The sequence below is a fragment of the Bombus pyrosoma genome, linkage group LG8 (assembly GCF_014825855.1).
Source record: "Bombus pyrosoma isolate SC7728 linkage group LG8, ASM1482585v1, whole genome shotgun sequence".
Taxonomy (NCBI): Eukaryota; Metazoa; Arthropoda; class Insecta; order Hymenoptera; family Apidae; genus Bombus; species Bombus pyrosoma.
The window spans coordinates 6374942-6401954 of NC_057777.1; the positions used below are offsets into that span (position 1 = coordinate 6374942).

Consider the following 27013-nt stretch of genomic DNA (forward strand, 5'->3'; position numbering starts at 1 on the left):
TTCCTTGAAAATTAGTCGAATCAGGAAAAGTTAACGGCGCTAGCCGCGAACGATGAACGACATCGATCGTGCAACATGCAGCTCTCTTCTAACTGAAATTCAATTGAACGGTATTCCGCGCGATCTCGAGCCGCGAGCTCGTATCTACTTGAATTCCGGTTGCACCAGCAAACTCGATAAAAATGGTGGTAGAGGCACAAACGTGGATACGAAGACAAATGGACGAACGTGAAGCCAACGAGCAGAGATGAGAATCAGAATCAGGGCCGTGTCGAAATTTAAATTCACCGGGTACGTTCCGTGACGTGAACGAGAAGTTTTCTAGCCGCGTAAGACGAGCACGTGTACAACTCCTTGCCAACGATCGTCACCGATAATTTATGTTTTCTCTGTCGCATTTCTCACGCGAGCGAAATGACCGCGAAATTAGAATTTACTATCGCAATGTAATATATACCATTTTGGTCCACGTTATTCTTGATTATCTTTGATTATCGTAAATCACATCCTAATAAAGCGCACCAAATTCGAATAGCCAATTTTGGAGATTTTATGACCGTACTCCACGTTGACACGAAGAGATTTGAACAGCTAACGATCACGCGAAGTACATGAAATAAATATCCTGTCCTATAATAATATATAATATCCTTCAGCCGCATCAGCAACGTCGGCATTTCTATCAATCAAAAGACTCTTCGATAGAAGAAATAAAATAATCACTTGCATTACATCTCAGCAACCAATCGAAACGCGACAAAAGTTATTTAACAAACTGTCATCTTCTACGTTTGAATTTCGTGGAGCTGATCAGCGTGGTTTCTGAATGCCTCGATTATTCTAACAGTTCTTCATACTTGGATCGACTCGTATTTAATCTGAATTACGGGTTTCAAACAATAGCAATCAATCATAGCAGCGAGTTCTAAGCAACTCTCGAATCGCAGCAAAACAAATATTACGTACGTTCCTATCTATACGGTTGGAGAAACGTTCGGTCGATATGGGCTTCGTGCGCCAAGCGAAAGTTTCGTGATTTCGCGATCTATTGCTTGCACTGCGGAGCCGACGATTTACAAACAGACAGAAAAGGCTTTGCCAACTGAAACTTGTAAAATCAATTATCGGCGTTCGCGGTAACTCCCGGTTAGGAAAACCGATTTCGACGCAGATCTCGGCAAGACGAAGATCGATCCGTCTGCCAGCCCGTGGAAAAAACCTACTAGCCGAGTGGAATTGCGATTCGACCCACTTATTTTCAGTTCGCGTTCAGGCCACTTGAAATTCGGCCGGCCTTTAAGATAGTTCTCACGTATTTACAGAAAAAAACTTCGTTCTAAGTTGTTTGCTCGGTCAGAGAGAAACAATAAGAAACTCGTTTAACTTCATTTAACGGCCAATAATTCCCCCCTGACGTAATAAAAATCCATGGCTATTAAAAATTGATCGCGTTTCTTGTTTATAGTGGCAATATTCTCGAGAGCAACCAATTCTGTCAAAAAGCTTATCGACGATACAATAGAGAATCTCCTATCGGTTCTAAAACTAATAAATTTCGCAGCGTGCAACGCTACGGACTCCTGAGAGTGGCTTTTCATCGAATAAATTTGTTACGGTGGCTCTTACAGAAATTACTAGTTGCATCTCGATAAAAAGGGCCGCATCTAATCAAATTAAAAGTTCTAATATAAAAGAAATATTTTATATTCCTCGCCTTTACGATGGCTAGGAAAAACCTACCTGCGCTTTCTTTCTTCCTATTGATCAAGCAGATCGATTCTGCCACGTGAACAAAGAAACCGAGTTCTGTATATAAAACAGCGGAAAATAATTAATCGCTGCACCGCCTCGCCCGTATGGAAAGGTTCGCGAGACGGAAATTTATTACACTTCTTTAAGGCCGCGGGACAATTAACGGTGAGAAATAAAAGTGAGATAGGGGAGGAAGCGTTGTTACAAAGGAAGAAAGGAACGTCACCGGTGAACGTGAAACGCGTCTGCCGTATAAATTACCCGATCTCTAATTAAGTAGAACCGAAGTGCTCGTTAAGGGCCGAGCTGTTAATCATCGGACTCGTGGTCGGTGCGACTGAAATTTTTCCGTCGCTTGCACGGTCACGTATCTCTGTATGAGACAAAATTATTCGTGTTTGTTGGCAACGCCGTACGAAAATTCGGTTCTATTACTGGCTGTTAATAAATTTCCCGTGCGCTGCTATTAATTTTTATTCGAACTCGGACGATACGCGAATAATTATTTACGAGAAAAAAAGAATGAGAAATAAGAATTATGACTCACCGTTCGTAGACCATAACACGATGTTGCTTCAGGTTCCAAAAAGTATCCCTTTAATCCAGATTTTCACTTCCTTCGCACGTAAAAGAAAAAGGTAACGCACACACGCGAAAACTATATTTCACGCACACCAAACTATCGATATACTATTGCGATACACGTGCGTTTTCTATGCGCGGAGGGCGTCACGTGCGAACAGAATATACGAGCATGTATTCGTATCCATACACGAAACTGTCAAACTTGTTATCGATGTCGCGTTCACGATCCAACTGATATGGAAGGAGATGGTGTATGGCCCAGAAAGAAGAGGACATAGGAAAAATGATGACGTTTCTGGGACGAGTGGAAGAAGAGCTGGCAAATTATATCCGGCATTCGACACCATTACCTGTGTGATTATCATAAAAAAAAACCTTTTAAATATAATTTCCAATTCATGTTATTGAACTTACATATATAAATGTACATAAAACTTATTTAAACGCTGGTAAATAAATATACATTGGAATTTTTATTTCAGGACTGTAGAACCTTTGTTAATTTTTCAAAACAAATTCATACGGTAGCTTTGCAATCCCTGTTTAAGGGTACAATGCCAAGTACATTTGGGATACGCGATCCGTGGTTGCGATTCGGCTCTCCTCGAATGTTCAGCCGGAAATTAAAGAGTCTTCCACGAACAACTAACCGGAAGGAAGGGCGATGTTTTTCCATTCTGTGTCGCTCCCTAAATACGCGTCAAACAGGGACGCGAAAGAAAGAGGGTACAAAAAAGGGAGAGGGGGAAATGTAGGAGAAAACGAGATAGCAATGACCAATTTTCACCGACACCGACACTGGTCGCGTATCTCATTTCAGGCAAGCGACCGACCCAATTTCGCGACAATGCGCGCTCTCTACGAAAAGAGATAGAAATGAATAAACGATATAGAAGAGGAGGACAACGAGAGGAAAAGGGTGGAATACAGGGGTGGATGTGTTGAAGGGAGGAAGGGTTTGCAATGCGCGGCGGTTTTACGCGGCCGTGCGAGTTGCAATTCATGCGGCGCAGGAACTGATATTTCGCGGAAAATGAATCACTCTTATACAAACGAACGGACACACAGTGGTAACGGAATACAATAGTCAGACAATGGGGAAAGCGTAGCTTTCGGCCGGCGGTGGCTGCGGCTCGGACGGAGAGATCGTAACCAGAGAGATGCGCGACAGCGCTGGATTCCGTGGCTTTCTAGGGGGAGGAAAACGTACCCTGGAAAGGATGAAACTAGCGTTCTATGCCCGGCGGCGGAACAAAGGTACGCGTTTAGGAATAGAAACTGCACACCGCGCTGTCGGAACAACATCCAAATTAAATTCGAGACGTCCAGTAGAATCGAGCGGATTTTGTCCTTTTTCTCAGATTGGCCACTAATTAATGTATTATTGAGCCGATGTTCGATAGAGAAACCTGCAGACGTTTGCTCGAGGATTGAATAACTCTCTTACTGTTAGTTAGGTTCGTTATACTTTACATGTGCTTTCATTAATAACAATCAGTGTTTCTAACGAAGAAATAGTTTTCATATATTTTGTATTAAACTATTTTCGTTTGAGCAATGTGCAATATCTTACCAATAAATATTCAAATAGGAAGAAATCATCTTTACAGGAACAAGGAAACAGATATGGAACTTGCAGGATGTGAAAGGTACACTTTATACGATATTACTTCTCCCACTTTATATCTTGTTTGTAAAATAAAGCGAAAATTTGTTTTTTAATCATATCTGTATTTATGTATCCCAGATCGTTTAAATGCAATTTCGTTTAATTTCAATGCAACACAAGTAACGAGAGCATTTCAGGTTGAACCTCTATCGAGTATTTTCCTGAAATATTATAGAACACTGGAGATCTTTGAACGCCGTGTTCAAACGCACAACCATTTAGCATGGCATGTGATATTGCAAACTGTTTTATAAGCCCGGCTGTTTCTCTTTCCTCTCTCCTCCCACCCGTTAGCTTTCGTCCTTTGATGCTCGTGAACCGAAGCAACCAATAAAGGTTTTCGAGGACAGCTGTATCGACAGTAGCGATTCATTTCTTTTGACTATCTTCGAAGTTGGAATCCCTGGATCATTCAACACGTTTACACGCACCAAACACACGCATACGAATAGATCCAAATTCTTTGGCTTTCATGAAATTTAAAAATCATCGGCTTGAAGGGTAGTCACGTTCTCTCGAGATTGCTCCTTTGAAATGTGGTCAATCGTAGCACGTTTCTACCTTATCAAACGTCTCCCGCTCTTGGAGAGCTTTCATAAAATTTAATAGCTCACCCGACATCTCTTCTCACTCGATTCGACATGTATTACCTTGCGAAAACCACTCGTACTGATTTCTCTTCCATATTTCTATGGACAGACGAAATATTTAAAAAACAACTCAAAATAGAACGTCTCCCGTACGTGTGCAAACATAGCTAATTCGAGTTAGTTCGATATACATTTATGGTGACGTGTGCCTAATACGCATGTAAAATATTAAAACACGCTGTTTCTGCTGTTTTTTTGTTGTTTCTTTTTTCTTTTCAAAATAACGAGATACGGCGACAAATAATAAAAACGTGAATCTGTGTGAAACTCGAAAGCACAATTAAAATCTTGTTAACTAATTCTACATTCCCCGCGGTCCATTCTCCATTCTACAAAATCTCTAATTAATTTCGCAGTATACACTGCTTCGCGTATTATCATACACATTATCATCATTTCCATACTTCCACCTATTAAGTTACATCGTGTTACGCTGATCCACAACTTTCGATTCATTCTCTTCTTGTTTCACTGCAAACAGCTTCAAACTATTTCATAACAACCCATCATTTCTCTATCAACTCGAAGACTTACTAAATTCCATTCTTCCTAGATCTATTCTCCTAGGAAACCTACAACTTCGTCGTTCTATCGTCGTATTGTATTGTAGAATCGCGAACCTATTATCTTTTATAGTTGCTCGCCCTGTAGCAATTCTTCTCGTAACATAAAGAGATTTCGTACAAGTTCCTCCATTGCACGAAAAGAAAGTGGAAGATGCAGTTCTGATTTTGCACAGTGCAGCAAGTAGGAATTCAATAGATAGCTGGATGGTAGAGAATGTTGTAGAGATTGTTACGATGGGCGTGATCTATGGGTGCACCGTGACCCGGTCGACCCCACAACTTTCTCCAGGTATCGAAATGTCTTCGACAGCTTTCCAACTCAATCTTTTGTTCCTCCTGGAATAAAAATCATCCCTTTACAAGCTACATCGTAAAATCGAGTCAAATTAAGCGATTACCAATCGAAACTCGATGAAATCCCAAAATAGCTAATACATTATTATTCATTCAGAAATTGGAAATATTACTTTTTAACGCAGTACGCTATCGTTTGATTTTATCGAGTCATCTGTGGATTAGAAATCGAGTTAGCCTGGCGTATTATCGATCGCAATACACTTACCAATGCCTTTTCTCGTTTTTGTTGCACTTGCTCGGCGAGTTCGGCGATGTATTCGCGATTCTCAACCTCCAACGATCGTAATCTACAAAAGCGACGCAGATAAGTTTGGCAGATTTCAATATTTTCAATATTATTCGACTCGTTCGTCATTTTCATTACGTCTTCTTGCTTTTCAAACACATTGATCCGAATAACTTTGACAAATGAAAAAGAATGTGACACGAAAGCTCCGCGTTGTTTTGCTCCTGCATCCCGGACACGTGTCTCGTGTAACGCAACAAATCGAAGTTTCGTCGAAACGAATCACGCGTTTTAGGTCGTGTTCTGAATTTTTGATGTTCAAAGAAGGTCGCTCGTGCGTGAACAACATCTTTTCCCAAAATGTTTAACCGGAAATTATAGTTATCGATCGAACATTCGATCAGAAACAGCCGAAATTGTGGTCTATAATCACTTCGCACATATTGAAAACTGCGGTGAAATTGCGAATAGTCGCAGGTGAGGCTTTCGCCTGTAACGGCTGATATAAATATTCCGACGATAACTTTTCATTTTGCTGGTTCAGATAATGGCCGCAACATTCATTACGATTTGTATGGGAAGTTACGATAATATCAGTGTTGTGAAATTCACTTCAAAACGAACACGGGCTATTTTCAAATGCTCTTAAATGCTATTTTCAATACAAGAAAATAAGTTTTAATCCGCTGGAATGGATTTTAAAATCCACCGCAGAAAGCAGACTAATATTTTGACAAAGTAGAGTATAAATAGCGAACAAGGAAAAAGGAACGGCTCTTGAAACAGCTTTCTTGTTGAAAGGAAAACTCTTCTCTATTTCTCCGATAAACTTCACTGGAATCTATAAAACTTTCATCGAGTCACGTTGTTGAAAAAGTTGGCAAACGTCACGATGTAATGTGAAAGCACGTTAAGAGAATCGTAAGAAGCAAGAAAAGTGTCCACAAAACAATGGTCGCCGCAACGATAGCAGCCTTTTTTACGACGTTAATGTATGAAGCAAACACGTTTGCCAACTACTTGTTACCGCGCTTCCACTTACGAGAGAGACCTGCCGCAATACAAACTTCTACAGCCCTCAGAAAACTATTGCAATATTGTTTGTGAACCATACTTGACTTTCTACGCGAATATTATCCAAGTACCGTAGTTTCGTGCAATTTTATCAATGTTTTCTCGCGAGCAAATAAATTTCATGCAGTAATGTAAAACTGATGCGATATGAACTATTCAGAACCCACATTGTTCGACTTCGTAAATTGAAAAGCAGAAAAAATAGTGATATTACCGCGAGAACAATTTTGTTAATTTATATTGGAATTTGCTGTGCAAGTTGGACTTTACTATTTGTATTGGAAATCGTAGAAGTAAATTAAGAAATTGCTAAAAGTTGATCAGTTTGATCAATTTACAATTTATCAATTTATTTATAAAATGTAATGAAACGACTTTGCTCTTCGTTTTCGTGAAATGAATAAAGTGCTATAAAAAATTATAAAAATCAGTTTACGTTCTTTAAAAATTCAAGCGTGAATTCGAAATAATTCCTTGTCCATCTGTCCCGGAAGATTTAACCAGCCTCTCAAAGAAGAGATAAGCGCGATGTTACCGTACGAGACTACGTCGGACAGCGATTCGCTGAGGGTATTTACTTTTTAATAGTTACTAGCGTGCGAGACATTATGCAGATAAAAGTCCAGAAACTCCGATGAGAGTGCAATATTTTTATTCTACAAGGGCTAATCCCTCTTTCTTGCGATTGGGATGGGTTGGCTTTTTACTAACTGGAAGAAATCTTCCTCCGTGTTATAAAGAAGAGAATAGAAGATAAATCGAAAGTAGACCAACGAAAACAACGGAGGTTATAACGATCAGAAAACTTCCGGAATAAATTGAAGTTCTATCGAGTTGTTGGAAAATGGCAACTTCCAACTTTCCAGATATTTAGAATCTGCATAACTGAAATGGAACACGAACCACTAATTAAAAGGAAACACGCAACGAGCCAATGGAAAAGAATTTTTTTATCTTCCAGAGATACTTGTTTTAAACTTGTAACTTTATAAAGAAGTTGCAGAAGATCAAGGTAGAAACTGTTGGAAGGTTTGCTGAACGTGTCTTTTTGGCACAACATCAAATTTTGTTTAGTCGCTGGACTGACAGTAGAAATAAGTGCGAGACATTGTTCCGCTGTCTTTTCTTTTCTCAAGAATCGTTCTGCGAAATAAGAGTCCTTTCATTAACGAACGCAAGAATCGAATTAGAACACCCATTTCTAGAACTTTCCTTCTCTACATATCTTCTTTTCTCGCTGTTATTTTATGAAGGAAAGGAAGACAATGGTGTAATAGATTAAAAATGATCGACTATCGAAAGGTTCATTTTAGAGCGTAAAGAAAAATATATCGCATCGATTCTGTCACCTTTTCTTCTACGAAGGAGTCGATAATCAACGATGATTAATTGCACAGTGTTCCGCTGACGTCCAATCATATTATAAACAACGTAACACGCTGCCAACGGCTGCTTCATACAAAATTCCATTAAACGTTATCAAAGTGTCTCGTTATACATTAGTCTCTCAGTGTTCCTATATGTAATCGATACAACGACGTCATGATAAAACAATATTTCCTATGCCCTTCACTACATTATTTCAATGAGCACGGAATGGCAAAACGATTAATTAACAGCATAATAAAGCTACTTTGCAAAATTTCATGTGCAAACTTTGACGGAAGTTTGCTCTGATCCAAAAGTCATAGACGTGCATGTTGTCAGCGAAGAGAAACATTCATCAATATACCAATGATGAATCTGAAACGTCAAAGAGTGAGAAAATTATCCTCTCAGGAATAATGGATCTTGAATCTAAAATTATGGAATAACTGTAGAATATAATTTTAGATTCTGCAAATGTAGTTCTATAATTGTAGAATCTATGAAAATATTATTATATAATTTTATATTCTACGGTTGATATTTGATTGAACCAATAAAGTAGTTATTATCATGATTAAATTATTCAAGACACATTATTCCCGAGAGGAAAATCCTCTCAGTCATTGACATTTCAAATTCACAACTGGTATACTGGTATATAATTATAACGCGGATATATAAGAGGATTCAAAACACATTTTCGATAAAAAATATTTATGATCGATCTGAAAACCGCCAAAACCCTCAAAGATGTGCAAATTCTAACGAAGAAGTAAATTTTCTTTAAACAAGCGTGCGTTTCAAGCAGAATTAGTCGTGCGCTTACTCTCGTTTCGTATTACACGAATCGAGTCATAATACGAAACGGAAAGCGTAAGATCACAGAGGGGCGGAGAAGAAAAGCAATATCTTAGAGTGCAAGGAGAAAGTAAAAGGGAAATGACTGACGTAAACGACGATACTCGACGAGGCAGCCGTCTCGTACGATTTTTCAACACTTAGTTGCCGAAACACCTTGAAACTAGAGGAAAATTAGAGAGAAGAGCAAGAAGATATTGCAAGCAAAACTGTTGACGAACATACAGAGCGACAGACTGTAACGTTGACAAACATTCGAGAGGAAGAGGGATGCTAAAGAGGAACCGTCAGCTGAACTTGTCGAGGTCGAGAGAGTTCGGGTCAATGGGTTGATTACTGCTGTAATGCAGTTACATCCTCCGAGTAGCGTAACAACGCTAACCAGACCTGCATTGTAGGCTCATGGTTCGTCGCATTTTGATATGGCGTGTCTTTCGACACGTCGAGATTGAACTCGACACGATAATGAAACTTTGAACAGCTGGCGAGGAAACTGAAAATTATTCATTACCAAGCAACAAAACAAAAAATCATGAATGGGGAACGTATCCACAAATCAAAACGATCCACAAAATAAAACGTTGAAGTACAATAACGAAATTAAGAATGGACGAAAACGTATAAAAAATCGGATATCAGAAATGAAAATGATGCATGTAATAAAGCGTTAACGAGTACCTAGAAAATTCATTTCCAAAACATAATACTTACGGGTCTATCGTGTACCCAGGTCGAGTGGCATCGGTCGCAACGTGACGATTGTTTTGCGATTGCGATTTCGAGCAATATCGTCTGCTAGTTAAGAGAGGGACCAATTCCACACCCCCGGTCAATTCGTACACCTGAACTTCCTCGTTGTAGGGATTTTTTGAATCCTCTATTAGCTGCATATCCGTAGCGATACCTAGGAAATAGACTGACCTAGAAACCGGATGCTGACCTTCCCACGCCGACACCGAGAATTTCCATCCGTTTACCTGGTTCTGCTTTATCATCAAAGAACTTGTTCATATTCGTGACGGGCAAAGGATTAATACTCCTTCTGTGTAGCCTTTCGATGGTCGAATTGCTCGTCCAGCCCTGAAAGGATTCAACGTGATGACTCGCTGCAACCGATGCAGCTTGTGCGGTGCAAATTGAATCGACTTAAGTCAGACAGGAGTTCATTGATATTCGCGTCTTCGATTCGAGTTCATCGCTTCTAACATCTAGCAAGGTAGCAGTGTTCTAACAAAGTGCCATTAGATACAATCTTTCAAACTTTTTCTAGTCTACCAACTTTTTACATCTTGTTAAATCCATCGCTATCTAGTTAGGATGCATATCTTGATAAAAGTAACAGCGGCATTTATTGAGTATCGTTCGTCGAAATTCGATGAAACTGAAATTAGAATCGTATCTTGATTTGCGTTGACTTAACCACTGAAACTATCGCTCGTTCAATCTGCAATGTCGAGTGAAAAAAGAAAAGAACGAAGCTCAGAAGGTTGAAAACTTAATTAAAGGGAAATTTCCTTAATTAAGGAAAAATTAAAGGGAACGGTGATAATTCTTCAAACAACTGAAAACGAATAAGAAAATCAAAGAGTAAATTACGAGGAAGGGCAATAGAGCTGACAAGAAAAATCTATCATCAGATAATCAGTAATCGCTTAGCCAGTCTAGGCTTGACTTAACGCGGTTGCATCGTTCATTCATCAACGTCATTCTAGTTAGCTGGTTAGTTACAGTAAGGCTGTGTGGTTTATTAAGAAAAAAACAGAAAACCTTCCATAAATTCATGCCCGGAAGCAGCTTCATGCCGAGAAAGAGGGAAAACGTAACGGTTTTGAAGAGGTGAGGGAAGATTCACGCGCCGAGGGACCTCCAGTGGAAAGGATGAAGAGAAACAGGGAGTAGGAAGGTTGATAGCGAGAGGACGAGTTTACGTACAGGAAGAAGTAAACTTGGCTGAAGTGTAACGCGCTAATAAATTTCAGTTTAAACTTTCGGGCTGTGGAAGCTGGTCAGAGGATCGTTCAATTACGCAGTAACGTGGCACAGTTATGTGTTTGTCGTTCGGGGATGCTACGGCGGTTAATTAAAAATTAAGAGTTTCATCCTTGAGGATGGTTGACCAGGCCGAGGCTAAGAGGCAGAGGAAAGCCCGAAAGGCGACTAGGGTTGGATAGCGTGCTCGATTGAAGCCGCGTCTCCACGGAAACGCAACCGCCGTGCCTCGAAAGCATGTTCATATAAGCGCTAATTTCCACATCAAACGCTGTTTACCAACACCCACCGTGTACGATGATATTCCAGCCCGATAGAAAAACCTACAGCCGTTCCTACCGACACGGTACGCGTCGTTGCATTCGTTTCTATCACGGGACTTTAACCTGCGTATGCACAAGTCGTAAAAATTCAGACGGAAAACCCAGCACGCCTTGATCTCGTCTCTGTACGGTTCGAAGGATTCAATCTCCCTTTGCTAATGGCTCATGCAATCCCGATCTACAAGCTCCATGTAAGTGTATAGATACGAACGAAGGTGTACGAACAAAGCCTATGTACAACTTTCCAGCCAATTTCCAACAAATCTTAACGTTCAGGTAAGAAGAATCTATGAACAAGTGAACGATCCGTGTATGCTAAGGTGATTCCTAGCTATAAATGAAAATTAAATAGATCAGGGATAAATAAACATAAATGTGAAATTTACAAGAACACAAACCCAAAGTCCCTAATTACAGGCAAATTTGAGAACGAGAAACAAAGCCTGACTAACAAGCTGATCGTTGATGGGTCCTAGTACCTAACGCATCGAGGAATATGCGTACCAGAGATTCGAGGAAGCGCGCACCCAGCAACTTGGGATCCCTCCAAGGAACTCCACCCGGACCAGGTCGACCCCACGGCCAGAGCGGTGCCAGCTAAGCACACGGCGTCATAGCATATTAAGCAGTTTCCAAGGTTCGTTTCCTACACCCACAAGGTGGCTGTTTCGCATTCAAGCACGTGCTCGAAATCATTGCACCTTGCATCCTAATATTCGAAATGAATTCACCACTCGAGCATTACGATAAACTTTTAATAGACCATTTACTTGTTACACGTTTAGACACCTTTGTACACATGATTTTTCCGATACATGTCACTGGAATTTTTTTCGAAGGAGATACGAACGTTCGAGTGTTAAATTCATCCCGCAACATTATCAAATTTTCGATTCTTATTCATGTAATTTAATTTCCCAAAAGAAAGTTCAACAGTCGATTCAGAATGACTAATGTCTAAAACAAAGGGACAACGCGACGTTGCGGTCTACTTTTCGTCGGAATTTTCCAAGGAAATTTTCGCGTCTCCTTGCAAGAGAAATTGACTTTCTTGCTGAAGCTGGTAGAAACGTTTCTAACTTTACGTGATCGGGGAACGATACGTCTACGGTCTGACCGGAAACGGACTATGTAGACGTTCTCTCTTTATCGACGTTATTGCCACGAAAAAGGTGTTTCACGTTTACTGTACAAGGAAAGACCATTACGAAATTTCTCTTACGCAAACTACTACAATCGGACTTCGCTCATTTCGAAACGCTTATAGTATTACGTTATTATTGCACCAACTTTTCATCTTTGTAGAAACTAGAAAATATCCTGAACTTTTAATGGATTACGAAAAGTGTCGTTAATTGGAAACGTTAATTATTATTATTTAGGACTAATTACTGTTTAGGAGAAAAGATTTCTGAGAAACATCGAGCTTCTGCAATAACAAGTTTCTCGATGTACGTATAGTACTCAATTTCCTGAGATCTAATAGAAAATTGTGAGAAGTTATACAAACAAATTATCTTACTAATTGAGAATTATCGTGAAGAAAGATCTACTCGAGGTTCGTTAACTAACAATCGTTAAGCATGTAAAGAACATCAATATGATCCGATCGATAAGCCATCGAGATAGCGGAAAGGTTTCGTGCACGAGGCAGCTTGAGATGTTAATGAAAGGCACCGTCATCAAGGTGATGGCGATATCGCCAGATCTTATCGGTACAACCGCGATAACGATGGCTGAGACCACTTTCCAATTTTTCCACCATCTTGTCATCAACGAATCTTTTTTATCAGTCACTCTCTATTACGACACCTTCATGATATTAATCGCAATGGGACTGATTTTCGAAGATTTTATTCGACTTTTAATCAAAGAGAACATTGACGGAAATGGAGCTTAAGATATGAAGTACGACACAGATTTGTGGAAGCTAAAGGCAATTATCAAGATAAGCGATATTTTAACATTATGACAAACGATATTTTCAAAATTATGAAGAGTATAAAAAGGTACACGTTGAATTCGAAAACTAAATAAAAAAAACAATTTATTCCTTATCTTAAAATAACTTTCCCGTGAAAACTAGGAAATTTGTCTTATTCTTGTACTCTCGTCTTATTGTCATACTCTTCTTCTGCAGTCTTCATATGATATTGAATGTATTCTTGAAATGATCAAAGTCATTTGCTAGTCGAAGAGGCTATAAAGAGAACTGCTATAAAACACCCACTCCACGATCACACGTTTTAAACAGAAAATAGCAGACCAGTATATGTGAGACGTAACAACAGTCGCGTACTATCTTTTTTTATCATAACTTTGAATTGCAAATAATCTTCGTGAACTAGATCCCGAATCACAATCACGAACGATCGCGGGTTAGTTGCGTTACTGGAAACATATCGGAGGCAAACATTTGCACGGTTATTATCGAGCAACGGCGAATGCATCCTTACGATGATAATGGTTCTCGTAATTGGCAGGATAATAAGGGTTAGAACGACATTCTTCAACGCGAATTGCTCGCTGTTTTCTGCAAACAAGGGCGCCCTAATTTTCCCAACAATCTTCGATTCTGTCCCACTTTCTCCTCCATCTGTATTTGTATATAACGTCACGTCAAGGAATAATATTATTCGTAGATTTTCGTGCCCGGAATTTCGTGAACTCATCGTCCTTGGCTTCTCGCGTGGCTTTTGCTTTGGTAAGTTGTTGGTATGGATAACATGGTAACGCTACTTCAGGCGAGCAAAACAAATTTCATTCAGAATTTCGGGTAATACAGTGAATTATAACATTCAGATTGAGTTAACAGAGAAATTTCAAAAGAATTCCATTTTCATTAAAGATAAAACAACTTTGACTTCCGCCTGTTTCGTATGATTCTGTTAATTTTTAATCAGGAGAAGCCCTCTACTAGGAATAAAGCACGTTAAATGGATAAAAGGTAAGATATCGCTGGAAGAAAAATGAGATCATTTGTTCTAATGAATTAGAAAAGTACAATTAAATATTTACTTGCAACGACAAAATCGCTATCACGAGAATAATAGGATAAATTACTGATGATAATTAACCGTGTCTACTTGAAAAGCTAGTTATGATTAATACTGTAGATTGAGAATGATTAATTCATGTCTTTCAAATTGTTGGCACATTTCATGCATTAATATTAAAATACTTAATGAAAAAGCAATGAACGTTATCAAAAATGCCAAACGGTCGGTTGATTAAAACTCTTTAATTTAATGTAAAAATTGAGTGACTGTAGAAAATCAATTAATAAAATTTAAATATGTGATTGATTAATAAAAATCGGAACTTCGACGCGTGTGTTTTCCCCGTGAAATCGATTTACAAATTTTTGTTTTTAACGCCACTCATAATGAATGAATAGCATCCAATTTGCGAAAATATATTCACTATTATCGCGATTTTGTCCATGTCTGCGATGCGGTAGGAGTGGCAAGTTTTTTAATTCGTCCTTAATTGAAATTTATTACGAACATTGAAAAGCTCGAAAATCGGCAAAAAGAGCTCGTTTAAATATTTACGCTCGTGATTAATAATTTCATTCATACTTTGAACTATTTGCATGTATTTTTTAATTATTAGGTTAGTAATCCCAGTATCTATGCGAAAGATATTGCGCATGCAACAACCTTTTTATCAAGACCAGAGAATGTCATTGATTGACAGAAATCCATTGCCTGCGAATCGACAGTGTAGCAACGTAAAAATGACAGCAAAAATAGCAAAAAAGCAGGGAATAACCACGTATCGCATAAAAAATGTCAATGGTTATCTAGTCAGAGATGATCGAATTTATGTCAAATGTAGTGAAAATTATGACATATTTCTTTATCCAAGTTCGATATTTTTTTATTTAAATGGTACATAAATTGTTTAAAACTTTACCTGGCTGAAATTATGACACTTTGATAATTCCGGGGGTTCTAGAGGAACGTTTTTCTTTCTAAGGGTTGCAGCACAAGGAGCACCGCCACCAGGTTTACCCCAAGGCGAATAATTCTCCAAGATTTGCCGGAGCTGCAAAAAGGAAGAAACAGTTATTTAATTTGTTGCTTCATTGATTGATTTACAAATTTCTACATTTTAATGATGCAAAAGTGTAGGTAAATGTGAAAGCATATATGCAAACTAATTAGAATTAACATGAAAATAAATGTATCCAAAATAGGTAACACTGTTGGGAATACTGTACTGGCGCGTTCCGCTTGTCTGGCGCTACACAGATTGATTCTACTGAGCGCTTATCGAGTCCATATTGTCCGCACAGTTTTAAAGGGCGAAGTTTCCTTCAATACCGTTCAGCGTGGTTTTATAAATCTGCTGAAGATTTGTACGAAACTGAACTTTCTCTTTTCACCAGCTTACCGTGGATATCAATATTTCTCCAGTGAAATCTTATGAGATAATAACTTTTTCCAAAACACGGTTACAAGTACGTTAATATTTTGATAATACACTTTAGCAGGTGGAAAATCTAAAACCCGAATATATTCCGTTGGAATAGCATTAAACTAACTTTAATATTTTGCGTTAAGATCACTTTAATGCTTAGTGTAATATTTTATAATATTTTCCCGCGTAATTCTACCTTAAAGAATTATGGAGTTATATAAGAAAAAACTTGAATAATGCTAAACCTTAATAAATGCCATTTAAAACAAAAAAGAAAATGAACCGCTTTAAATTCCTGTTTTAGCGGTTTTAGCGAAACATTTTCATTAGAATGTCGAGTAATCCCTTTCTGTGAGCATCGCAATGAGACGTGCCTTTTAACGCACAAGAGGTACAGGTCACGGATTTTGGAATTCTCATGTTGATTCATCACTGTAATCTACAGATAAACGCTGCTGTTTATTAATATCTAGAGAAAAATTCCTTGGCACAGCCTTTGCATCATGCTATTAATATTCAATTGTTTTTAATCCAACGTTGGCACTTAAAGATAAGTAATTCGGATGCACTTTACAACCGTGAATATTTTAATCTTTCATTGAATTTCGCTGGCTAGTCACTACACACATATGTATCTCCTACCAGAAATTGTTCTCTGTAGTAAAAAGGAAATTCGAGCTCACACTGATAATACCCATTTCTGACGTTTTTGTGATAAAATGGATATTTATAACCCTTTTAAAGAGAAATTCCATCTTTCTAAAACATGCGTTAGAACTAAAATCAAAAAATTTTAGATAGATTTATAAAAAAAAAAAAGTTTGAGCCTTGCAACTATTTTGTTTTGTATTTTTATTTTGTATCTTTTATCATTTTTTATATATCATTAAAATTCATATAAAATTTAAGAACGTAACTAAAGGAGTTATTACTTTCATCTGCTTTTAATCATACTAAATAATGGTCTGCCATTTTAATGTAATAGAAATTCCTGCCTGTCAACCTAGTTGTCGTTTAACAGTTTGCGATTCATCATAGCGGAAGAAATATAATCCATTTACATTGGATATCGTTAGAAATGATGGATAAAAATGTAGTCCAACCAACAATAACTAAAGGTACATGCGAGTTCCATTAAAACCAGTGAAAACATTTGCGCTCGTTAGTGAAATATTTCTTACAACTACCAAGGCAAATATACGCAGTAATTACAGCACAGCTACTAATGATACGGTTTATACAAATTACGCTCAACGATTCGCTTTAACATTCGCGACCTACGTAAAAAAAGAAATAACATTTCAATTGCAACGAAATTTGAATCGTAGCGAGCTATAAACCACTTTACTGAAAATTTTAGTGCCTTTTAATAAAACGTTCCGCTATAAATCATTTCCATTAAGTTGTGTATCAAACGTTGTTGGCAAAATTTACAGCCGAGAGAGAACCAAAAACATACTGTTTTACTGTTCGACTATTTTCGTGCAATAAACTATGATGACAAGCCTAAGTGCCATCTACCATTCTCGATATTGTTCCCCATTTCTATTTTACAGGGCTTGAATGGCTGTGACCACATGAAATCCCATTGTAGCGTGAAGAATCTTTTACACGGCCTCGTAAATCTCCACGGTTATTGCCGAGTTTTCGAAGAAATGTCATCAAAGAGAAAAAATAAGGGTTGTTGCCAATACGAAAGTGCAGTGTTGATCTTCATCCGATCGCCGACAACCACACCAAACGAAATTGGTAAAGCCAAAGAGGCTCGTGGTCAGCAAAGGCCAGTGACGTAAACGGTGCTCGAGTTAACATAATAGTCATTTACGACGCATACTTCTCGCTGTTCACGGTGCTTTTGACGTTGCAACTCCTCCTTTCGTCGTCTCCACGAGGCCGTTCCCTCTTCAACAGCCCGCCGTTCTCGTTCCTTTCTCGCATCCTCCTCCACTTCCGGTACGTACATCGCCTCCGGGATATCCTGCGCCATCTCGGTCCCGGTGTCTTCCTCTTAATAAAAGGACGAACAAATCACGAGCATCGCGTGTAAGGGAACACGTGCTACATACGTGAGCAGTTATGCTGAAAATCAAATGGACGTTGCTCAAAAGTGGTTAGAGAACGAACGAGCTTGCTTTACCTATATCTCTTGCTGAAACTCTTGCAAAACTCTTGTGATTTTCCTAATGTAATAATCGTTAAGATCGCGAAAAGATTTTGCTTGATTGTCGAGTAATTATTAATTGATTAGATACTATCAAATAATTAGTGATAAAATTACGCACTTGATAACATTACATTGATTCCTAATGATAATACTTGAAATGTCTTTAAGTAGACGAATCCAGGAAATTACAGATGCAGATATTCAATATCAAGAGACAATAACAAGACAATGTGACAGTATCGTGTCCGCATGACAAGGCACTTGGTTCCGTTATCATTTGTTATTGATTCAACAAGTTATTATTCTATGAAAGAAGACGCGATACTAATCTGCATGGCTATACAATAATCTCTCTTACGTAGGAATATTAACGCCTAGAGTTATTCGCTGATTGGCGCGATATTTTCATTTCTATTCTTTTCCAGCTGAATGTTACAATCGATCTTTCAATGTTTTTAATAATTTTCAATTACAATGAAAGTTCCCGGACTTTTGTACGATACAACTCAAATTAAAACATCAAGTAAACATGTTTTACGTGATGAAACATTTTACTAACAATAAGTGAATTTCTGTATGATGAAAATTTATCTCGCGACTCGTACGAAAAATTCATTTATTTCATTTTTTAACATAGCATAAAACGTATTCGGTGTAAAAGTTTAGGTAATAACAACGCTAATTTGATTGGCTTGAAACAGAAAATACGACGAGAAGAACGATTAGTGGACGGGCAAAGTTCATTTTCACAATATAATCATTGCCTCCTATTGTTAATTTTAATATACATATATTAATTAAATTTTTAATTTATCTTTGAAAATTGGTTCCTGTTGGAACACATTCAATAGAAATACGAGTAACATAAAAGAATGTTACGTTCGATTTATCCATAAAAATATTTTCATAACGTACTCGAGCGGGGAATGTGAATAGCTGGGAGTAAAATGGAAAAAAAACTTCAGGATATGTTTGCATAAAACCATCAATATCATTTTATATGGAAACAACGATCGTATTACGAGGTGCTTCGAAAATTTCATTTTTATAATGAAAGATTATCATCGTACATTAGAATTTTTCGGATCTAATGAATCTTTTAATAAGAGAATTTTCATATTTAAAAGAACGTAATAATTTTTCAAATTAACGTAGACGAGTAAATTCACGAGGAATTCAACGCAACGTGCTTTTCAATATTAAGACCATTAACAATGTATATACAATTGTTGCGTTCTGTAATGCTAAACATTTTACTTTCAAATAAGCCACAAAATCGTTTCTCTCTGCCCTGAATCAAACACGGTAAGAACATACATTCGATTCGAGATAACTGTTAAAAAATTAAATACCTTTGAATAATACATTCTGCATAAGATTACGTAGCGACAAGTTCCTCCACAAAGAAGGGGAAAGAAATTCCTTCATTATTGAAGAAGAAATATACTACTTGTGATAACTATAGGAAACAGTGTTTTAGACACTCTATTATTATGAGAATGGAGAGAACATATGTAAATTATGTAATCACATGACTTGTATAGTTTTCGAGTAATTGTCTCCAATTATCTTCCTTAAATGCAAGATAATTCTTTAAATGTTCGAGGAACGCTCATTGATTCGATAAAGTGCACGTTGCCCTCAATTAGAATCAGACCGAAGCTCTGACATTCTTCTGTTCTACGAGCTCGTGCACCGTTATTTTGCAAAAGGTAACATTAACTTTAATACTCACGACGATGCAGAAGTTTTGCGTGTCACAGAGACGTGGCTAGATCCCGATACGGGTAACAGTAACTCGGAAAAATATTTGGTAAACCGATTATATCCATACAAAAGTTGTTCACCTGACGATGAGAGCACGCGACTACCAACCACCCCGTGAATCCACCCTGACGTCGCGTCGCTTCGACGAAGTCAGCCACCTTGTGCTGGTTCCCGACGTCGATTCTCTACACTCCACATACCAGTACATCCCCCTCGACGTACACTGTTACTATATGCGTCACGTTTCACGTCGTTACCATCTACCACTATACTACTCGACCTTCGACTGCTAGTTCGTGACCAGGGCCGTGAAGTTTCACAGAAGCACCCCTAACATCAAGACAGCGATTACAAAGGCAACCTATGAGCACTGGTTCAGAATAAAAAATATTTAAAGTGTGCTTACTCGAGAAAATAGTTTGCGTTATGTGATGAGAACTTATTGACTAAAATTGTGGGTGTGGATTTGCTAGGTTAACTTCTGCGGTTTATCAAAATCTTAATTATCAATTATATCATTCATATAATTAGTCTGATTTAAATGTATTAATCGAGTCAATTTTTACTTAGGTTTGCGTGCTAAGATTAGTTCTGACTTTGACTTGTACAATTCTGCGGTGTCCAATTTGTAGAATTAGTCGATAGTAAGTTATATTGCATATCTCAATGATATTAAATTTCAACAGACGTTGCATAATTAGATATAGCTATCATATGTCATTAACCTTTTACCATGGTATCGATTTATTACGTATGAGTGTCTATCATGCTGAAAAATACTTCTTTAACTACATGATTGCCATGTTTACTGTTGCCATTGATGATATAATTTGTAAAAAAAACTCCCAGATTATTTAAATCTAAGTGCGTAAATTCAGAGAACAGATATAAATTCTTGTAATTCATATTATGCAACAATGGAATATCATCTGAAACTGTTTTGCGACAAAAGATTGAAAAAGCTATCGCTAAAATACAAGTATTTGCACAAAATCACCTGTTCTCTTTGATAAATGTACTACGCACGAACACTCAAAGCATATTGTTCTGCTAAAGTGTCTTTCTTGTATTTACTTTACTGTCATGCTGCTTGCAGAAAAGGATTTACAAGCATACGTATAAATTTTTAAGGATATAAAAAGCAAGCAATATGAGCTTCAATTAAGAATTCAAATTAAGAAAAGTTCGAAAAATAAAGTACAAAAAAATAATGATACTTGTTCTAAAAGTCTTTTAGCAAAGATTTAAAAAGAACATGGATACAGTTGTGCATATTAAATTTGACCTTTTATCTTAACCACTTCTATATGCAATGAAATAAGGTGAAATATTATTATTTCGTAATTCTTTCTCTGCTTTTATACATCATGTATATTAAACACTAATATGTAGTATTATGAAAAATTATTTATTATAAAGATTTTCTAAATCTTGAGAAAAGTTATAAGTGACGGAATAATCTACTTGATCTTAACCCGTTGGCAGAAACAGAAAATAAATTACAATTTCTCGGATTTCAAACAATTCCTCCAGAGAAGAATGAAATAAGATGAAGTAGAACATGTTAACCTCTTTGGCGTAACAGATTGTCGGTAAAAATATTCCAGCCAATATTGTTGATCTAATTCAATACGAAATGTTACAAATAATATTTTTCATATTGATATGTAGTTTCGTTGGCGTTCGCTCTGCCAATCTCGAAACAGTGAGTGATGAAGAGCTTATAAATCTTATAAAAACTGAGAAATATGTAGTCGTGCTTTTTAGTAAGTTTTGATTAATGTTTACACGTATTGTTTCATTTATCAAAATAAAAGAACGTTTTCCATGATAATTGATATTAAGTTTATTTATAATATAAATAATATCTAATATTTAATTATATAATATCATAATAAAAATAATATTTTTAGTGAGAAATTCGATAAAATTCATTCCTTTAAAAAAATCTTGCCATAACCTATTGACTGAACTTCTGTCTTTTTTTAAATTCCTTTTTCCTTGACTTTCTCATGCTAAAAATTATAATTCATTCAACTAGCAGTTCTTCACATATGTAAAATGTTCAAATACGAATAATATTTACAGCAAGCAAACAGCGTCAATGCACAACGTGTGATAACTATAAGAATGAAATGATTCATTTAATACAAGATCTAAATTCTTTATCTACTGGGGTTGTGCAAGCTATTGACAGTCAATTGCTTCATGTCTATAGTGACGATAAAGAACCAGCACTTGTATTTTTTAGGCATGGTGTGCCTTTATTATATGATGGTATAGTCATTAACATTAAAAATAATATATCTTAATAAAAAATGCTTTTATTATCTTATTAATTTCCATTTAATCGTCTTTTTTAGGACCTCTGAATGCTGAAGAAATTTTAACTATGTTCAGTGAAAACAAGGAACCTACAGTGAAGGAATTAACTGATGATACATTTGAACATCTAACACAAGCAAGTAGTGGAGCTACAACCGGGGATTGGTTTGTTATGTTGTAAGTCTTAGGTTTCCCATAATGTTTTGTATGTATGCATATTTCTTATTTGGCAAATATTTAAAGTACAATTCTTTTATAAAAACAGTGGCAGTACAGACTGTGTGGAATGTAGTAGACTGATTCCAAAGTGGGAGGCTGTAGGTGCAAAACTAAAACGAAGGGTTAATGTAGCACGTATCAACAAATACACAACTGGAGCATCCACGGCAAAAAGATTCAATGTTTATGAAACTCCAGAATTTATATTGTAAGTACATAAGAGATAAATAGTAAGCACACCATAAGATGCTATAATGATAAACAGAATTAATGATACAATATGATGTTTTAATATTTAACATAATTTATTTTGTACTTGTAGCTTTAGACATGGTAAAATGTATCGTTATAAGATTCCAAAATACGACATTAATTCTTTTACATCATTTGCAAAAGAATATTACAAAAATGCACATGCTGAGACTGTCCCAGTACCACAACGCCGACTGTAAGTTTGAACACATTTATTAGTAGATTTAACTCTTTGCATACGGATATTAGTGTAGTACAATTATGATATAAATATGTTCCCGTTTCAGCGATGATCTTGGAGAAACAATTACGAATTTCTTACGTGAAAACCCATGGGTCAGTAGCATAGCGATCGGCGTATTTATTATAATTTCCGTAGCTTTTAAATTCAGACGCACAACTGAAATGGCACAAAAAAGGGACTAGCCATTTCGTGTATCAAAGACATATATTATGGGTACTGCATCAAGTTATTATTAATCATGATTTTGTACAAATCACAATGTATGTATATACATAGATAAGATGAATAAAGTTTTTAATTACAGTGAATCTCTTATTTTTATACTTTTAACAATTCGCATAATTTTTTTTTTCGTAATTATATATATATATATATATATTTAATCAGTTCCCGTAATATGAATATTCTAAAGAGATACAAAAACATATATATATATATATTTTATTTCTAACAATTGCATTTTTTATTTCGCATAAAATATGTATAATAGTCACTGCAAATCTAATCTTTTTTTAACACAAATGTTTTCTATGTTTTACAATAAATACTTTTGAATAAAAATTATTGCTATTACACACATGATGGCATCTACTAAACATGATATGCATTTCCCCAAGAAAGTCATCTGAATCCATATAATAAAATTATAATTTTATATAAATTTTATATTTACATATACCTATTTAAAAAATTAAATAAAAACAGATTGAAAGTAATATATTTATTTGGGTAAACGTTGTACTTTAACTTATTTATGATAAATAAATGATTTTAAATGAATTTATGTGAACCCCTCCATATTTGTTACGTAACACATATACTTCCTTTATTACCTTTATTACCAGTAGAAAAATAAAGTAAAAATATAATATCAAATGCATCAAGATTCTTTGTATTTTTCTGTAACTTAATGATTTCTGAATATTTATGTTTTGCTTTATATTTTACGTTCTTCATAATTTGCAATAATGATGTTCAAATTCACTCACAAGACACTCTGTGCTACACATATCAGAGCAAGTAGCTTTGTGCATTGTAATAAGAAAATGTTCATTCTCTGTGATAGTTTTAGACTTATCAACAGAAAATATTATATCTATTTTAAACATTATCAATTGATATATTTATCCTAAAGACAGTAGATGAATCAGCTAATGCCATTCTGATACTATTCTCAAACTTTTCTTGTATGGATGAAAATTCCATCATATTGCTTGGTTTTGAATCAATCCAAAATCCATCAAATTCATAGAAAAGATAACAGTAAAGTTGATGAAATGCGCGAATTGTTGGAAAACCCTTTGAAGAATTGTAAATATGAGTCTTGGCACTTCCATCCCTTAATAATCTTAGAGCCATGCTTGTTAAATTTATGCCCACTATGGCAAATGCATAACCATAACGTGGATGTGTAGAATGTGATAACACGTGTGTTGCAGCACTGGGATACTCTTGAGCAAAATAAACTAGATTTTCTAATCCCAAAATGCCCATTCCACGGAAATCTGTTTTTGGATCATCACCCTGAAAGCCGATGTGTTGCCATTGTTTAGTAACTCTAGCATCTAAAGGCTCATAAGGCATCAACAAATTCCATAATTTTAATAGTAGGAACTCATGCTCGGAATTGTCAGCATCATATGGTGTTTTTCTAAGCTCTTCACATTCCACACAAAGTTGTCTATAGCCCCAAATTAGTTCTATACATTTACCAAATGACTTGGCAAAGTCAGGATGAGCTGTCGGATTTACTTTCTTTGTCACCAATATGGTTATAATAGCTTCCTTCAAAATTTTTTGCTTTGTCTGTTTTGTGATTGTACGCTGATCAGCAAGATCATTCAAGTAGACTATAAGAGTTTTAATATTAGCATTCCTAGATAACTTAAGAGATTCTTCTACAGCTAATGTTCTCGGTGCTCCAGGTAATTCTCCATAACAAATTCTTTGAAGTTCACACATTCGTGTTGTATGCCTTAATAACCATTTTACAATGGGTCTGAAATACCAGCACACCAATGACCAGAAGTATACAAACATGTTTTCTGATAATTAAGAACCTTGATACAGGAAAAATTCGAGTACAAAATTTTTTGATATTCAAGTGCTAATTAACCTCATCCTGTCATCGTATCTCGACATATACAGATTCTGTCACTAATTTAAAATAATGAGACTTGGAAATTAACACTTTGAAACGTATTTCGATAAATACGTTTTCCTGTTTTCACCATTACAATTAAAATTAATGCACATAACCTGTGCAATAATGTAACTAATATACATGTATGACAGAAAGTTTAATTCTGGTACATGGAAAATAAATTTATCTGTTCAGTTTGTTTCTAATTATCAAACTTTCGACTTCTATGCTGCTATTACAGAAAAATCATTGAGATTTTCTTAAATATTTAACTTGAGTAAAGAGAAATCAATAATAACCTACTAAATTAACATAGTACCGATAGCAGAAGAGGTCACTCACTACTCACTACCGGTACAGTCATCCTGTATCAAAAATTCAATATAACACACATACCCACGTTGCATAGAGTTAGAAGATTTTCTTTCGCAACGAAGCATCATAGAAAATCGTGGAGCGACTTTAAATATTTTTATCTTCCTTATAAGGCAATTGGTATAAAATTACTATATCACCTTGAATATCTACCCTTACAAATGTACGATATTTATAAACATATATGGAATCAAGTTTTTTATAGTAACTTAGACATAATGAAAAAACAATGTCATATCAAAAAATGACGTATGTAAAGTGAAATAACTTCAGTCAACCAGAATTTTAAATAATCCATCATTGATTAGAAAGTTTGTCAAATCAGTAATTTTAAGAAAATATCATAAATGGAAAACGAGCATGAGTCTTCGACAGAAATTTCAACAGATAGCTCAAGCAATACCGACAGCATTCAAAATGTTGACAATCAATGCATAGAATTATCCAATGAGGAGCAAAGGATAAAGGATCAAGCGGACGTCGATTTAACATTGGATCTAGGAAGCGTGTTGCCAAATTATGATCGTGTCTCTGAGAATGAGAATGATGATTCATTAGAAAAGCTCTCAGCTGTTCTTGAACAGCCAGAAGATTCGGTGATTTTAGAGGGCGCGCAGTCAGTAGAAGATGGCCAAGACGATAAAGATTTAAAGTACACACTATGTTAAAAAAAAACCTTTGTCAATTAAAAAAAAAATATCACACGTTATATTGAATAATTTTCGTAACTAATAGCTACATTCTTCGGGAGCGAATAGAGTCGCTCAGTGAAGTAATGAGGAACTTAAAGGAAGAATTAAGGAAGGAAATAGAACTTTGGAAAAAAGAAAAAGGAGAATTGCAATTTTTACGTGAAAAGGATGATGCATTGGCTTTGGAAGAAGTAACTGCAGCCGCACGTGCAGCTGCAGCAGCTTATGCTGCCGAATCGCCATTATCTAACAATCTGGGTAATTTTTCTTAGCAAACGAGATGTAAAATATTTGAATAATGTTTTAATAACGGATTGATTAATTTATGGTACAGGGGATGTTTTAGATATCTCATCAGAGGATGCGTTCAGAGAATTGACAATACTCGAATATGAGAAACGTTTGGCTAAATATCAAGATGAATACTCATTTATTCAGGCAGAAAAGCGTTATAATGCCCGATGGAAAATGATAGCAAACGCGTATAAGCAGAAATTGATGGAAGTGGAACGACTCTGTAACGAGGAATTAGAGAAGGTTCAAAAAAATGTAGACCATCTGCAACCGCTGAAAGAAATGGTATCACAATGGTATCTCGATGAAGAAAACCATGGTGATTCAATCAGAAGAACCGACTTTTCTGCAAATGCCCAGAAACTCAATACTTTCAATGAGAATAATATGCTCAATCGTCACACATTGCAAAAGATAGACGCGGAAGTCAATATGGCGCCAGAAATATTCGTTGCTCGATTCAAATCCGACGATCCAACAAAAATAGATAAACTTTATGGATAAATCTCTCCCCATACTTATAATAATACATTTCGTAACGTTTTCGGGATACATTTAATATACATATATTCGTATTACTTCTCACATATTAGAATCAGAATTACAATTTACATAAATCTTAAATTTTAATTTTAGGCACCATTTTGAATAAATAAATAATCTATCGTAAAAAAATATACATACCTTTACATTATT

At 36.1% G+C, this 27013-nt stretch overlaps 4 protein-coding genes across 8 annotated transcripts; 2 read left to right on the top strand and 2 right to left on the bottom strand.

The window, feature by feature from the left end:
• Positions 1 to 2844: 2844 nt before the first annotated feature.
• On the bottom strand, positions 2845 to 21101 carry LOC122570440. 5 transcript variants are annotated; one of them, XM_043732757.1, is made up of 9 exons: positions 20180 to 21101; positions 19742 to 20103; positions 19359 to 19465; positions 17677 to 17921; positions 15336 to 15467; positions 10083 to 10185; positions 9817 to 10009; positions 5785 to 5866; positions 2855 to 5558 (listed from the first exon to the last, which is right to left on the bottom strand). In XM_043732757.1, exons 4-9 carry the CDS (start codon positions 17827 to 17829, stop codon positions 5412 to 5414), a joined length of 810 nt encoding a protein of 269 aa, XP_043588692.1. In that variant the 5' UTR covers positions 17830 to 17921; positions 19359 to 19465; positions 19742 to 20103; positions 20180 to 21101; the 3' UTR covers positions 2855 to 5411. The 5 variants fall into 5 exon arrangements, with proteins under 5 accessions (XP_043588694.1, XP_043588692.1, XP_043588693.1 ...); XM_043732756.1 differs by lacking the exon at positions 19359 to 19465 and having other exon boundaries at positions 2856 to 5558; positions 19854 to 20103; XM_043732755.1 differs by lacking the exon at positions 19359 to 19465 and having other exon boundaries at positions 2856 to 5558.
• Positions 21102 to 21240: 139 nt separating this feature from the next.
• Positions 21241 to 23121, top strand: LOC122570439 (thioredoxin domain-containing protein). Its single transcript, XM_043732754.1, has 6 exons — positions 21241 to 21539; positions 21862 to 22050; positions 22137 to 22275; positions 22364 to 22525; positions 22640 to 22765; positions 22857 to 23121. Exons 1-6 carry the CDS (start codon positions 21410 to 21412, stop codon positions 22993 to 22995), a joined length of 885 nt encoding a protein of 294 aa, XP_043588689.1. The 5' UTR covers positions 21241 to 21409; the 3' UTR covers positions 22996 to 23121.
• LOC122570438 (ELMO domain-containing protein 2) lies at positions 23115 to 25314 on the bottom strand. Its single transcript, XM_043732752.1, has one exon. The coding sequence runs from the start codon at positions 24851 to 24853 to the stop codon at positions 23915 to 23917; it is 939 nt and encodes a 312-aa protein (XP_043588687.1). The 5' UTR covers positions 24854 to 25314; the 3' UTR covers positions 23115 to 23914.
• Positions 25315 to 25678: 364 nt separating this feature from the next.
• LOC122570442 lies at positions 25679 to 26821 on the top strand. Its single transcript, XM_043732761.1, has 3 exons — positions 25679 to 25983; positions 26067 to 26281; positions 26358 to 26821. The coding sequence occupies exons 1-3, from the start codon at positions 25679 to 25681 to the stop codon at positions 26819 to 26821; spliced, it is 984 nt and encodes a 327-aa protein (XP_043588696.1).
• Positions 26822 to 27013: the final 192 nt, after the last annotated feature.

Excerpts from the sequence above, each read along its gene's own strand:
- LOC122570440 (XM_043732757.1), bottom strand. The coding sequence starts at position 17,829 with ATGGCGCAGGATATCCCGGAGGCGATGTACGTACCGGAAGTGGAGGAG. Across the intron at positions 10,186-15,335 it reads AGTGTCATAATTTCAGCCAG|GGCTGGACGAGCAATTCGAC; the intron begins GTAAAGTTTTAA and ends GAATCCTTTCAG. Across the intron at positions 5,559-5,784 it reads AAAAACGAGAAAAGGCATTG|GAGGAACAAAAGATTGAGTT; the intron begins GTAAGTGTATTG and ends TTTTTATTCCAG.
- LOC122570439 (XM_043732754.1), top strand. The coding sequence starts at position 21,410 with ATGTTACAAATAATATTTTTCATATTGATATGTAGTTTCGTTGGCGTT. Across the intron at positions 22,526-22,639 it reads GAAACTCCAGAATTTATATT|CTTTAGACATGGTAAAATGT; the intron begins GTAAGTACATAA and ends TTGTACTTGTAG. Across the intron at positions 22,766-22,856 it reads CCAGTACCACAACGCCGACT|CGATGATCTTGGAGAAACAA; the intron begins GTAAGTTTGAAC and ends TTCCCGTTTCAG.
- LOC122570438 (XM_043732752.1), bottom strand. The coding sequence starts at position 24,853 with ATGTTTGTATACTTCTGGTCATTGGTGTGCTGGTATTTCAGACCCATT.
- LOC122570442 (XM_043732761.1), top strand. The coding sequence starts at position 25,679 with ATGGAAAACGAGCATGAGTCTTCGACAGAAATTTCAACAGATAGCTCA. Across the intron at positions 25,984-26,066 it reads CAAGACGATAAAGATTTAAA|CTACATTCTTCGGGAGCGAA; the intron begins GTACACACTATG and ends CGTAACTAATAG. Across the intron at positions 26,282-26,357 it reads GCCATTATCTAACAATCTGG|GGGATGTTTTAGATATCTCA; the intron begins GTAATTTTTCTT and ends TTTATGGTACAG.